The sequence below is a fragment of the Artemia sp. Qi Xiang Cuo genome, chromosome 5, assembly GCF_049724085.1.
Source record: "Artemia sp. Qi Xiang Cuo chromosome 5, ASM4972408v1, whole genome shotgun sequence".
Taxonomy (NCBI): domain Eukaryota; kingdom Metazoa; phylum Arthropoda; class Branchiopoda; order Anostraca; family Artemiidae; genus Artemia; species Artemia sp. Qi Xiang Cuo.
Window position 1 is genome coordinate 13,762,691 of NC_142798.1, and position 14,169 is coordinate 13,776,859.

Below are 14,169 nucleotides of genomic sequence, written 5' to 3' on the forward strand. Positions count from 1 at the left end.
CGTTGAAGAATTGAAACAGATAATAGGATTGGTAAAATCAAGTTCTCCAGGGAATGAGGGAATTAATCTGAAAGCGTTCAAGCATGTTACGGTATATTTGTTGCCTTGTATTGTCTATTTGATTAACCTTTCTTTGAAGAAAGGTGAATTTCCTACTCGTCTGAAAGAGGCTAAAGTTATTCCCCTTCACAAAGGGAGTTCAAAAACTGATCCGTTTAATTGGAGGCCGATTTCAATATTGCCCCTATTTGCTAAGCTGTATGAAAAAGTGGTGCATCGACGACTTTATAACCATCTTACCGGTTTTCTTAGTGATACCCTGTTTGGATTCAGGAAAAAACACTCTGCAATACATGTAGTCCATCACCTAATAGATTTCATTAATGGTGCTCTAGAAAAAAGCGTACTAGTACTTTCAGTATTTATTGACTTTAGAAAGGCTTTTGACACGGTGGTTCATTCAATTTTATTAAATAGGCTAAGCCGTTTAGGGATCCAAGGGGTTATTCTGAAATGGTTTGAGTCTTATCTTAACCAGCGTATTATTCGAGTCTCTATTAAAAATTATATTTCAAAAACTTTTATCGTTAATTCTGGTGTGCCTCAGGGTTCCGTGCTTGGCCCACTTCTTTATTTAATTTGCGTTGATACCATGCGTTTTTATATATCAGATGCACCTATAACGTCGTTTGCTGCTGACACGGTGTTTACGATTACAGCTACTTGTCTGAACCAGTTAATTGAGAAGACAAATAAGGCCCTCGCTGAATTGATAAGTTTTACAAATTCTAGTTATTTGGTAGTGAACATTTCAAAAACAAATTTCGTGACATTTTGTAGAAATGGAGTTCCAAGTGTTTTAGATAATAAAATTGTTTTTAACGGTGAATTTTTAAAGCATGTAAATAGTGTTAAATATTTGGGCTTTAGTCTTGATTTTAATTTAAGTTGGGATTCACATTGTGATCTTGTGGCAGTTAAGATTTCAAGAGGGTTGGGTGTGATAAGAAGACTGAAAAATCAACTACCGTCAATTGTTTTACTTTTACTTTATCATTCTATTGTTAGCCGTTATTTATCTTATGGTTGCATGCTATGGACTAGTAGTTTTATTTCAAGTTTTAGAAAGGTCCAAATTTTGCAGAATAAAATAGTTCGTATTTTAGGTAATTATATTCAGTTTGAAAATAGCACGTTGAATTGCTTTACAAGTTTGAAAATTTTAAATATTTATCAGTTACGGGATTACTAGTTAGCAATTCTTATTTATCAATGTTTGAATAAGTGTTCACCGGAGGTATTTTGGGAAATTTTTAAAGTTAATTCATCTTATCCCTGTTATGAGACTATATATGCAAATGACCTTGCATCTGAGCTCTGGAATACTCAACGTGCTGCGTTTCTACCTCGTTTTGCGGGACCAGGGGTGTGGAATTCCCTCCCAGATGCTATTAGACAAGTTGATAATGTAAGCCAGCTCAAGAGTAGATAGAAGCGTTACCTTTTGGGTTATAATCTGAATGATTAGAATTTTGAATTTGATTAATGTTTGGTATGAAAATTGTTTGGACAGATAAAGGTCGCATTTTCGCAAAATTACCCAGCCAAAGTGCACGGAGTCGGCTCTATATCTTCGCCGATGCTTATTTTTTCTGTCATAGTTGATTTAGTTAGATGCATATTTTTTTTTTTTTTTTTTTTTTTTTGAGTGGATGTTTTAAGGATGATGTGTGATATTTCTCACTTGCGATTTCTAGAGTGTAATCCTTTTAGAGTAGGAGATGTTATTTGTGTTATTTAATTCAAATGCGGATTTTCCCCTACAAAAAGATAGTTTTTATGCAGACGTAGAGCTTCGTAATAATGGATTTGTATCCGTTGTAAACAAGCAATCTGGTTTTGTAGATGGCCGCTGTATATTTGTTTGTATTTTTTTTATGCTAAATAAATTAATTTGAATTTGAAAAGATTGAGTGAGATTTCTGTTCGTCTCATGTTTTAATGATGCTCCTTGCTTTCCGTTTAAGAAACTTAGTTTTTTAAATTTAATTTCTGATCATCATAACGGGAAATCCACTTACTCTCTCCGGGAAAAAAAAATCCACAGAAAATCCCCCCAGTAAATTCTTCCCGGACCGTTCCCTCCTTGCTAAAGATTTACCCCGAATGATTCCCCTTTGAAAATTCTCCTAACTTTCATTTTAATTTTTTACTTAATTTCTGATCGTTTTCAAATCATGCCAAGAGTTCTCCCTCCCTCCTCCTCCATGGAAAATTTTCTCCGGAAAATCCCCCTCCATGAAAGTTCCCCCTCGAAAAGTTTCCGTATATTTCCCAATAACAAATACAATATTTAAACATTGGACGAATTCAATAACTTACAGTCATTTCCCCCTGTTGTGAATTCCTCCTGGAAAATTCCCCCTGAAATCTCCCCCTCGCAGAAAATTCCTTTTGGAAAATTTCCTTATATTTCTTAATAACAAATGCTGGTTGTAAACAATTGGCAAATTGCATAACTTACATCCCTTTTCCCAGGGGCTGTGGGGGGTCATAACATCCCCAGAGGTACAGTTGTTAGACCTTTCAACTATGCTAAACCAAATGATCATCTCAAAATTTTGTCGGAGGTCATTGTGGAAAAAGGGTCATGGGAGGGGGATTAGTTGCCTTGCAATATTTTTGGTAATTTAAAAAGGGCATTAGAACTTATAATTTCCATTCAAATTCACCCTTTTCCAATCCGCTAGGACCATTGGTTCGATAGGATCACCACTGGAAAAAAGAAGAAGAAGAAGAAAAAAAAAACAGAAACGAAAAAACAAACACGCATCCGGAATCTTTCTTCTGACAAAATATGCAAAACTCCGCGTTTGAGGGGATTGATACCTCTGCAATAGGGTTGTCATATGTGCTGAATCTTATGTCACATGGGGGAAGTTTAGAGCTTCGGTTACTATTGGGCCGATTCGCTCCTTACTTACAGTTCGGTACCGCGAACTGTTTGATGAATAACTCAGATAACTCTAACAAAATTAAATAAAAGAAAAGGTTTCTCAACTGAAAGTAAGCAGCAACATTAAAACTTAAAACGAACAGAAATTATTACTTATATGAAGAGGAGTACCCCTTCCTCTATACCTCACTCTTCACGTCAAAGCTTTTTACTAGTCTTATAAAAACTTCTTATTGCTCTAATTAACCGATCCTTGTGTTTCAGGAATCATTCTTGAAGAATTAGGACAAAAGGTTGAACTTAAGCGTAAAAGTGAGGTACTGAGGAGGGGGTAATACCCCTTGTATACGTAATAATTTCTGTTCGTTTTGAGTTTTAATGTTGCTCCTTACTTTCAGTTAAGACATCTTTTTTCCAATTTCTGATCGTTTTTTAATGACAGGAAAGTTGGATGCCCTTCCACGGTAAGATCCTCTAGACAACTCCATCCCGGTAAAAATTTACCCCGGACAATTATCATTAACATATCCAGATGTAAAGTCTAGTCGGCAAAGAGAAAATAAAACAAATAAAAAGGATTTCATATATGAATTCTGGCAAATCCGCCAGTGTAAAATTTCCCCTGAAAATTTCACATTCCAAAAAATATCTTCCCCATGAACATTTCTTCCCGTGTAAGATACCCCCAGCTGAAAATTTACTTTCCCACTACCCGAAATGTATGCATATTTCCAAAAAACAAATTCTCGTAAACAATGGCTAAATTTCATGACTTACAGACCTTTCTCCAGGTGCTGGGGGGACGGTCATTTATCTCCAAAGGCATAGTTATTGGGTCTTTCAACTATGCTGAAGAGTGTGGCTATCGAATACTTTCATAAATGGAAATGAAAGTGCCTTGTTTCCAAGTACTGTTTGGTTTCGAAGTATATCTTGAAATGCTTGCGTGTTGGAAAATAAATTATTTTTATTCCTTTTGATATACGCTAAAATATAATTAAAAAGTAGGTGTTGAAGAAATTAAACTGTATATTGGCCCCCAAAACTCAGAAGGAATGGAAAGGAAATTGTTAAAACTTGATATATGCTAAAATATAACCAAAATGTATGTTTAAAGAAGTCGAAGTGTATGTCCCCCCCCAACCATAGAAGGGCGTCGTTAGAAGGAAATCGTTAAAACTTGATATATGCTAAAATATAACCAAAATATATGTTTAAAAAAGTCGGAGTGTATGTCGCCCCCCCCCCCCAAATCCTAGAAGGACATGCATAAAGTCGAAAAGTAATGTTGGGAGTGAAAAAAAATGTGTACGAAAATGTAGAAAATAAGGTTAAAGAGCTGTAAAAGAAAAACGTTATTGGACGTTAAAATTACAAAGGCTTTTGACAGACATGGCTCGGTGTAGGAGTGTAAGCAAAGTTGAAACTAAGGTTAGAAGCGTTAAAGGAGTGTACGATGTTTTAATGAAATTGAACTGTATACCCCCCCCCCCCCCAAAAAAAAAACCTAGAAGGATTCAAGGGAGAGTATAGAGACTCCCCCCCCCAAAAAAAAACCTCTTAAAATACAGAAAGAAAGTGGCTCTCCATAGGAAATACCGTGTATATGTTTCGTATACCCATGGGGAACTATAAGTTTTTTTTACCCCTCCGAATACCCCGTGTATCCCATCAGAAATAATAAAGCTCTTGAAAAAAATAATAAGGAATAGAAAAAAGCTGAAAATAAACATAAATGCTCCCGTCTTAAAAACCTTCTGAAATTGAGTGAAAGGAAAGGGGGTTCAAATCCCACATGAAATGCCCTGTAAATTCATTATAGTAAAACATTAAAAATTAATTTCTTATTTCTTTAAAAAGCCCCCCTTATTGGCTGGTCGAATGGGTGGGGTCCTCCCGGAGTGCTCTCCCCGAAGCGCCCGGTAAAGCTTGGGATATCTAGCAAAATGTTCGTATATACCATGCTAAAACATAACACTCTTGAAAATATAATAACGAATACAAAAAAAAACCTGAAAATAAACATAAAATCTTCCCATCTTAAAAGTCCTCTGAAATTGAGTGAAATGCAAGGGGGTTTGAAAACTCCCGTAAAAAGCTCTGTACATTCATTATAGTAAAATATTAAAAGATGAATTTCTTATTTCTTTAAAAATCCCCCTTATCGGCTGGTCAAAGGACGGGGCCATTCCGGAGCGAACGATGATCGAACGAATGAACGAACGATGATCGATTGATCGAACGATTTTGGCAAGAAAAGGGCGTTTGAGGGGGACTAGTTGCCCTTTAATCTCTTTGGTCACTTAAAAAGGGCATTATAACTTCTAATTTCCGTTTTTATAAGCTCTTTCCCTATATTCAAGGGGTAGGGTGTTTCTCCTTTTTTCACTAAGACTCCTTGGCTTTTAGAGGGTGTTTTCCCCTTTTTTTGAAAAGGGGCCTTTGATGGGGCCTTGTAGCCTTTGATGGGTAAAGCTAAACGTAATTAGGGTTACATAGACTTTTTGGAATTAACATAATAAGTCCATTTTCTCTATATATCTGTTGGTTCAGAAATTCCGTTTTTTAGAGCTTCGGTTGCTATTGAGCCGTGTAACTCCTTACTTACAGTTCGGTGCCACAAACTGTTTGATTAATTCTGTGGAAGCAAAGCCTTATTTGTAAAATAAAGCATGTGCTTGTTTATTTTTTTATTTGGCACAGACATCTTTTGGTGCTAATGATCAACATATAATATTTGAGATCAATCTTGAAATCTTGATTATCTCCGAATCACCCTGAGCCACAAGAGCTACGTATCTTTCTATGCCTAAATGCAAGGAAGGAGTTTTTGAAGGGGGTCGTCCAAACCTACAGGTCAAACATTGCTGCATTCCTCTCAGTTCTGTATGGTCATAATACTAACCAAAGGGAGCCCAAGATTGAGCTTACACATTGTTAACATAAGGAGCTCGGGAATACGGCTTTTGACTAAAGGGTATCGGAGACAGGATGTATGCACTCTTTATCAAAGACGTTCAGAGGCAGAACGTATCCTTTGCATATTGAAAGTAAATTGGAAACTGAGGTGTGTGTACTGTTGATCAAGGGAGCTGGAGACGGAGCCTGTGGCTATTGATCAAAGCTGGTAGAAGATGTATTTTGCTAACTGTTTACCGAAGAGGGCTTGAAAATGAAGCGTACGCATTGTGGACCAAAGGGGGTTGGAGACAGAGACTACGCACTTTTGACCGTCAGGGGCTGGAAATGTAGTGTACTAGTGTACCTGCTATTCACGATAGGGTTCCCAAGTAATTGGAAGTTCAAAAAATATAATATGCTTATATTTCCAAATTATTATCACATTCGGTAGTGATAATGGCTTGTTGTCTCACTGGTTTTGCAGCATCCAGCTATCCAAACTATCATTTTTGGGGGGATTTCGATTTGGACAAGGTGTAGTTTGTCCATCTTGTACTACAATCTATATAAAAAACTTTTTTTACACGGGCTGGATTTTTTCTGTTAAGTTATAATTCCTCAGATTTCAGATTGTAACGTAGAATGATTAGACATAAAAGGGGCGGTGCCTGCATTTTCTCTTTGTGCTGTGTAAATGCCTTCTCCAAAGCCATAATTATATTTTTCGGGTGGGTTGCTTCCTCTAAAGCTAGAGCTACCCAAATTTTACTTTGTAGCCTAGAAGTATTACACATCAAAATGTTATAGCCTATTGTTCTGTTCCTTGCGGGTTGAACAGCATTTAAAGCTAAATACTGAGTATATTGCACATTGTGACATGAAATATATAAACATGGAAATCTTTTAGCTTGTGATTCCTTTGTTTGTGGATTATTTCTTGTTTTTTCTTTCTTCTTGTATGCTCCCTCGTAAAAATTTAGTGCATTATTCTGAAAGTACCTGTCAAATTATACTGTTCTTGTTTATTCTTCGGCTCTTACTGGTCGTTCTTGCAAAGATGCGCCTGGTGGAAACTTTTGGCAAGAGCGAAGGAGGGAGGGGATCTCATAGAGCATCTAATACTTAGGAAAAAATACAATTTGAAGGTTCTAACGCCTACATGTTTATTTATTGGGATTTGCCTTCTACAAATAGTTCCAGGGCAGTCTTTGAACATTTTCCGGGAACATGTCTTCCCCTCCCCCTTTTTATGCAAATATGCTAGTGAAAAATACCCACTTTTTTACTCTCCGCTTTCTTGAAAAAGCTACTGTTCTTGCATGACCTTTCTATTTGATAGAAACATCCCTTTGACTTTCTGTGAATAATTAAAAACGAAAATGGTTTCCATTGCCCCGTACATGCGCCCATCACCCTCTTTGGTTTACACATTGTTCCATCGATTTCCTCAGAGAACAGTCATACTCTAGTCAAGGAAAATGATTGGTGTTCAGGATACAATTTACTTGTGCAATTTTCGTGTTTCAATTGAGGGAGATTGGTTGTGTTTAAAAGAGCTACCGGAAATTCCCGTTGAACAACTATCAGCATATTATCCACCGTTGCCAGCAATCAAACCGTTGATTTACGGTATTCAGCACAGTGATGGAGGTGCACTGCTATGCGCTTTTGCATGCCATTTTCTTTTAGCAGGCTGAAGTTGGTGCAGGGGCACTATTTGAGGGAGAATTGGGCGCAAAGTCCTGCCCTTGGGTCTCGGGGAATTGTACGAAACTTTTTAACTAGGAAGGTAGTGAAAAGTGCGATTTCAGGGTACTGCATATGATTTTCCCCCTCCAAGGTTCTCATGAAATGACGCACTTGACCGGTTACTCGTTTGTGTGGATGATAAGAAGCGGATCCTTACTTTTTGATTAGATAGGCGATAAATTATTACGCTAACTTTTGTTTTCATATGGTTTGCTATGAAACCTAAAACCAAATTTGGCCCTTTCTACTTCTTTTAAATCAGAAGTGAGCTTTCAGATCAGGCACTAGATTCATTAGAGATGTTCTACGTTGTCCCTTCTGGGAGACTCCGTCTCCTGGAATATCCCGTGAAATACCCTGTTAGTTTGATTTACATTCTTTGTGTTTGATTTCAAGTATATTGAATTTAGAAACTTTTTGTTGTAAGCAGCTGCGCTTCTATCTATTAGCCTCATTTAAAAAAAAAGAAAAAAAAAAGATTTTTGATGTGCCTTGTATACATTTCTGCAATGCTGCGCTGTGTCTCCTTTTAAGAACATGGATTTTAATTTCTTTTCGCTTTTGGCTACAATTTTTTCACAGATTCAAATATTTTCTTGCTGTGTCTATATACTTTACAAACGCTAAATGTTGCATTGGATAGCTTAAGGCCTAAAAATATTCAGAGCTGAGTACTAAAACTGCTAAAGTTATTAAAATTTTTCAAGCTGTTCCAAAATTGTACTGATGGGAATAAAAACGAAATTGTCATCATTGGAAATGTCAAAGACCTTGTATAACTATTCCAGCTATGGAAAAATTTACATACGAGATCCAAGATGTTATAGGTTGGTATAATGTAGATTTGATATTACATTTCGAGTAGGGCCTTTTTAATATTCTATTGTTTCTCTCTCTTTTAAGGTATATAAGTGCATACTGCCTGCAAAGAAAACCTTTAAATAGTATTATTTGGGGTCTGTAGTTTCCTAAGGACTTTTGAAAATTACAGCGGGTTTAATTGGGTAGGAACTAAACTAGGGATTGCAAAGATTTTAGTAAATATTTTTTTCAATTTTTTTTCAAGGGTTTTTCAGACAAATCATGGAGAGGGTGGTGGTGAACCCTCCCAAACGTTTTGACAACTGTTAAATTGCTTTGATTAATATTTTCATCATTTTTCAGAACCCGATCCAGTCCAAGTTGAACGAACCAATTTAGTTCACGTATTTCGACTCGTCGTTAGGCAGCTTTTGGATGCATTCCCTTCCGGAAAAACCTTAGACGAGGAGCATGCTCCCCTCCGCCATTTTTTTCTTGTCCTTGAACACATTTTGAAACATGGCTTACGACCTAGAAAAGTAAGTTCATTTATTCAGTACTAGGCTTCTTGTTATTTTTTGTCAAGTTTTTTTTTTTTTTTTTTTTTTTTGTTTTTTTTTTTTTTCTTCATAAAGCCCCTTAACGTAGTAAACAGTTTATTTATCGAATATTTTATCATAGGCCTAGTTCTGAGGTTTTTTTAAGACTAATGAACGAGGTTTTGATAGGCAATGTGACCTACCCTATAACTATGCAATGTAGCTTAAGATTTTAGTTCAAATCCGGACTTGCAATCTACGGTATCTTAAATTCTCAGAGGAAGACGCCTTTTTTTTCTTTTATAATAAAACCCTTTAACCTAGGAAACAGTTCATTTATCGAAATATTTTATCATGCTGCCAGTTCTGAGGTTTCTTTAAGACTAATGAACGAGTTTTTTGATAGGCAACGTGGCTTACCCTAGATTTTAGCCTTCCTTTTTCAAATCCGGACTTAAAATCGATGTTATCTTAAATTCTCAGATGAAGATGCTCCTCCTTCAAATATTTCACGTTTGTGATTAGGCCATTATTTTTACTATTATTGACCTTAAAACAGCCTGAATTTAGTCAGTTCCTTAGAAGAGAATAGGTAGGTTTGAAAATGTGTGAAAGGCCGTATGTTGGAGCGCATTACCCTCAAGAGTTTCCAAGGAAAACTCGGGAGTATCTAATCTCTTTCTTGAATATCCGTATACCTCTCTCCCCTGTGATATGATACGTACCCCCCCCCAAAAAAAAAAAAAAAATCAGGCAAAAATACTTACTAGAACCAAATTGGTGTTCAACCTGCATTAACTTAGCCCTGCCTAAGTTTTTTATTCAGAAAGTATAGATTTTGCAAGTTTCTAAGGTTTTTTGCTCCAAAATAAGTTATAATATATATTTTCTTTGGATGATTTGGGAAAATCCGTTACATCAGAGGGGAGAGACTTCAAGCTATTATAATAGTTGTAATTGAACACAAGAGTTTAAGATTGGGTACTTTTGAAGATATTATCGAATAAACATTCTCAGGGACAACATTGGAGAAGCTTGTCTAGAGTGCCACATTTCTACCCAAGTTTCCAGGAAATGCTAGGCTTTTGCTCTCTAGACGCCTAGTTTTATACAGGAGAAATATCCGTCGTTTAGTTTGTCTTTTTCTTTCCTTCTACTGGCCATAGACCCGTTGCTTTGTTCTTCATTTTGAGATTTATCTCTCTTTGTTTTGTTCTATCTCGTCACCTTATTCCTTTTTGTTTAGGTTTATTCCCTCTTTTCTGTATTTTAATACAATGATTTTAATGCAATCGTTGGCTTGTATCTTATTTTGTTTTGTTTTTAAACATATAGATTGTTTTAGATTTTATCTTTACCATGTTAATTAGTTTCTTCTATATTTAGTGCTGAAGACACCTAGTTGTATACAGGCAAAATGTCCGTCGTTTAGTTCGTCTTTTCTTTTCCTTCTATCGGCCGTAGACCCGTTGTTTTGTTCTTCATTTTAAGATTTTTCTCTCTTTGTTTTGTTCTCTCTCGTCGGCTTATTCCTTTTTGTTTCGGCTTATTTTCTCTTTTCTGTATTTTAATGCAGCGAGAAAATTTATTTTAATAAATTTTAATAAAATAATTTCTAAGGAAATGAAATTTTTATGCAATATATTTATATTTTAATACGTTATTTTAATACATTATTCAATATTAATTCATTCATTCGCTCATTATGGGTTAGATTTTAGTTTGAAGAAAATTTTCAGATCTTTTTTGGACAGGAAATAATAAATTTACAACCTCTTCGTTAAGAATTAAGAAGATGGAGAGATAATTTACGCATGTACTTTTTTTTTCAGCGTTTGGTTGTATTGCCTTGAGGATTGTGTTGGCTGCGCTGAGGGTTGAAGCAATTATTTCTTTGAATCTTCCTTTGTTTTATTTACAAAGCTTGCATTAGGCTTGCACTAGCACTTAGATTACGAATGTCCCCCATGAAGTGGCTTTATTATTATCATTTTATGTTTAACAATCAGGCGGAATGAGGGTAAAATCTTGGTTCAGTTTCGGGATGGATCAATCTTATTTGGGAGAGGCGAGTGTCCAACACTGGGAAACGTTTCCTGTTTTTATTTCATATTCGATATTTAACAAAATTTTTATATATTTTGAGGAAGGAGTCAGACATAATTTCCTGAATCCTCTTCCTGCCCTCACCGCCTAAAAATAAAATTTGGAAAAACTTGGAAAAATTTGGAAAAATTTGGCCATTTTTAGCTATTGTTTAATGAGCAAGATTGCGATTTAAAAACGGTAAAAGCGCATTATATCCTGTGATTTTTATAAAAGCACGCTAGTTACTGTAGCATGCAAATGCTCCGGCAAGGTAGTGACACCCCCCCCCCCCCAAAAAAAATCTCCCTTGTGTCTGGTTTACATGGTTTATTCTAACTTCTTGCTGTTTGAACAACTCAAAATTACTATTTTCTTTTATTTAACAGGGACTACTTGGACCGAAGAGAGAAATATGGGATATATTACAACAAGTTGAGAGACTTTGTCCGACTGCACAAGATTTAACCACTAGTATTCGAGATCTTCCAACTGTTAGGCAAGTGTATTTGAAATGTTATGTACCAAGTAACAGTTAGACTGATGAAATAGCTTATTTGTTCGCAAGAATCAAAATGGAACAAGGCCATTTTTCCATTGGTATTGTATTTTTGACTTCCATTTCAATAACTGGAAGGATAGCAAATGTAATGTTTGTGAGTAATTACCTGTAAAAGTAGTTCCCCAAAGTGTCTGTGTTCCAGCCAGGGCTGTATCCATGGGGTTGGGAGGGCTTTTCTTTTGTTCCCCTTCCCCTGAAATATTCATTCGAATCGTAAATTATTCGTAAAAATGCAGGTAAAAAGACAATTTGCCCTGAAGAATTAAAAATCTCCGAGCCGTAAATTGGTCTTGAAAAGGAAGGTAAGAAAAAAAAACGTTGTTTGAGACCGTTAGACCAATTCCACCGGAGATAAACTCCTTTTTCTTATTTTTTTTTTCATTTTTCCCCATTGAAAAAAGTCATTTTGGTAAATTCCCCCTCCCCTCCCTTCGTCATAAATCCTGAAAGATGACGTTGATCCCTTCCACCGCCAGGGCAGCTTAAGCATTGGGCCCGTAATAGAACAGGCTGTAATGAATTTGCTCTTGGTAGCCAAATATCATGTTTATGTGCTAATGCCTGTGTCTGAATGTGAAAATAAAAACGCTGTCCAAACAAGACATTTTGGCACAGATAACGACTACACTGTAAGTTTACATATAATGTTTACATTTATTATTATTATTATTAAAAAAATAGAAAATTTAAGCATTTACAAACTCATTGCAAAGTCTTTGGAACCGATATTTTATCATATTGTACCAAATACGTTTTTGGATTTTAAGATCTAGTGGCAAATTTTTGCAAATAATTTTTGTAAATTTTGCTAAGTTTCATTAAATAAGAAACAAAGATCAGAGGCAACACTATAGCGTTGCCTATAGTAACGGCCATAAGGCTCCAATGTTTTATCTTTATTATTTTTTTCCCAGAGACACTTGATATGGAAGAACGGTCGTATAAGCTTCGAAGCGGGCTCATTCAATTGGAAATCGGAAGTTCTAGTGCCCTTTTTAAGAGTCAAGAGTGATCGGAAGGCAACTTGTCCCCCTCCTAGACCTTTTTTCCCCAAATGTATCCGATAAAATTATTGAGATAGCCATTTTATTCAGAATAGTTCAAAGATCAAATTGCAAAAACTTTGGGGTCGACCCCCCTCCTCCAGAACCCGGGGGCAAGTGTTATAAGATATGTCCCGGTGGCATATAAGGCTTTTATGTAAGGGGTGGTCCTATAAACTTCAGAGGGGGTTATTATCAGGAGGGATAGACCCACTATCAGTGGGTCGAGGCTCAGTCCTTCCAGGCCCATTGCCTCTATACCCTAAAAATTATGCTCTATTTATAGTTGGGGGGGGGACCAATGATGAGTTCGACCTCCCCACCTTACCATATATCTTGCCTGCTGTCGAATTTCTCCCTCCCTTACTATGTCCTCCAGCTTAACAATAACATTATAAAGTATATCAAGCATGTGTCTAATCCTAGCTGGACATTCTTCTATCAGATGCCTTCTCGTTTCCACAGTGATCATCTCGCATTTTTGGCATAATGGGGACTTACCCCTCCTATTCTGGAAAGGTGTTTGTCGAATTTTTCAATTCCTGTTATGGCTTCTGTAAACATTCTCGTCTCGGACCTTTTCAGTCGTAGGAAATCTTTAGTCAGGGTGGGGTTGAATTTCGTGAGTAATTCCTTTGTTTCCTTACACTCCACTTTCCTGTGCCAATTTTGTTCCGCTTTTTCATTGCTCTAACTCCTCAATGCCGACTTCAAGCAATCCTGCGGAATTATGATAAATTGTTCTGGACCATAATTTCTCAATGATGTCCCAGTCTTAGTTACTTCGTCTGTCATTTCACTACTCTATTCCAGAGTGCCGTGGGACCACATCAGGGAAATTTGAATGCCAAGTTATTCAGGGTTTCGTGTATGTATGTATGACGGTACTAGACCCTTAAGGTCCAAACCGGCGATGCTGATCTTCGTTTCGTGGCTCTTCAGCCAGGAAGTGCAATGGGGGGCTGGGGGCCAGCCAGCCTGTGCTTTCGGGTTTCGTAGCCTTCCAATTCTCTATTTTGCCGGCTCTTTACATTCTGAAGAGCATTTAGGCATGTTTGAATGTCACTTAAGATACATATATATTTTCCTGTATTTTCCATTTCCAACGGTCTTTCAACTGCCCATTCTATTCCGAACATTTCAGTCTGGAAAACTGTAGCAAATTTACCTAGGTAATAACTGGTAGCATCCATGTCCACATCAGTAGTATTCTGATATACTACTACTCCTGTCCCCAATTTTCCATAAACGGCGAACCATCAGTATAGTATACTATCGCGTTACTTTTTTGGAGCAGTTCTGTCTCCTGCTCCACTTCCTTTCTGTCCTTCATGACAATTTGAAATTACCTCTCCGGTCTTATTGTTGGGATAGTATTATCTTTAGGCATCTGCAGCTCCTTGCCCTGAAGCAAAGAGGTACAGATGCCAACATTATCTTTACAACAGTCCATTGACCGTTTATCTGTAATCTGACAGCACTTTTTACTGCTTCTTCCTCGAGAAAATTTTACATGGGTAGAAGTCCCAAGAA

The 14,169-nt window shown here is 36.7% G+C and overlaps 1 protein-coding gene across 3 annotated transcripts in view; it reads left to right on the forward strand.

The window, feature by feature from the left end:
• The window catches only part of LOC148951835 (RUN and FYVE domain-containing protein 2), a 153,908-nt gene that overhangs the window by 35,015 nt on the left and 104,724 nt on the right, over positions 1-14,169 (forward strand). For all 3 annotated transcript variants that reach the window (XM_089088740.1, XM_089088741.1, XM_089088739.1), the window contains 2 exons: positions 8,771-8,946; positions 11,421-11,530. In XM_089088740.1, the coding sequence (XP_088944866.1) occupies positions 8,771-8,946; positions 11,421-11,530 (286 nt within the window). The remainder of the gene's footprint in view (positions 1-8,770; positions 8,947-11,420; positions 11,531-14,169) is intronic.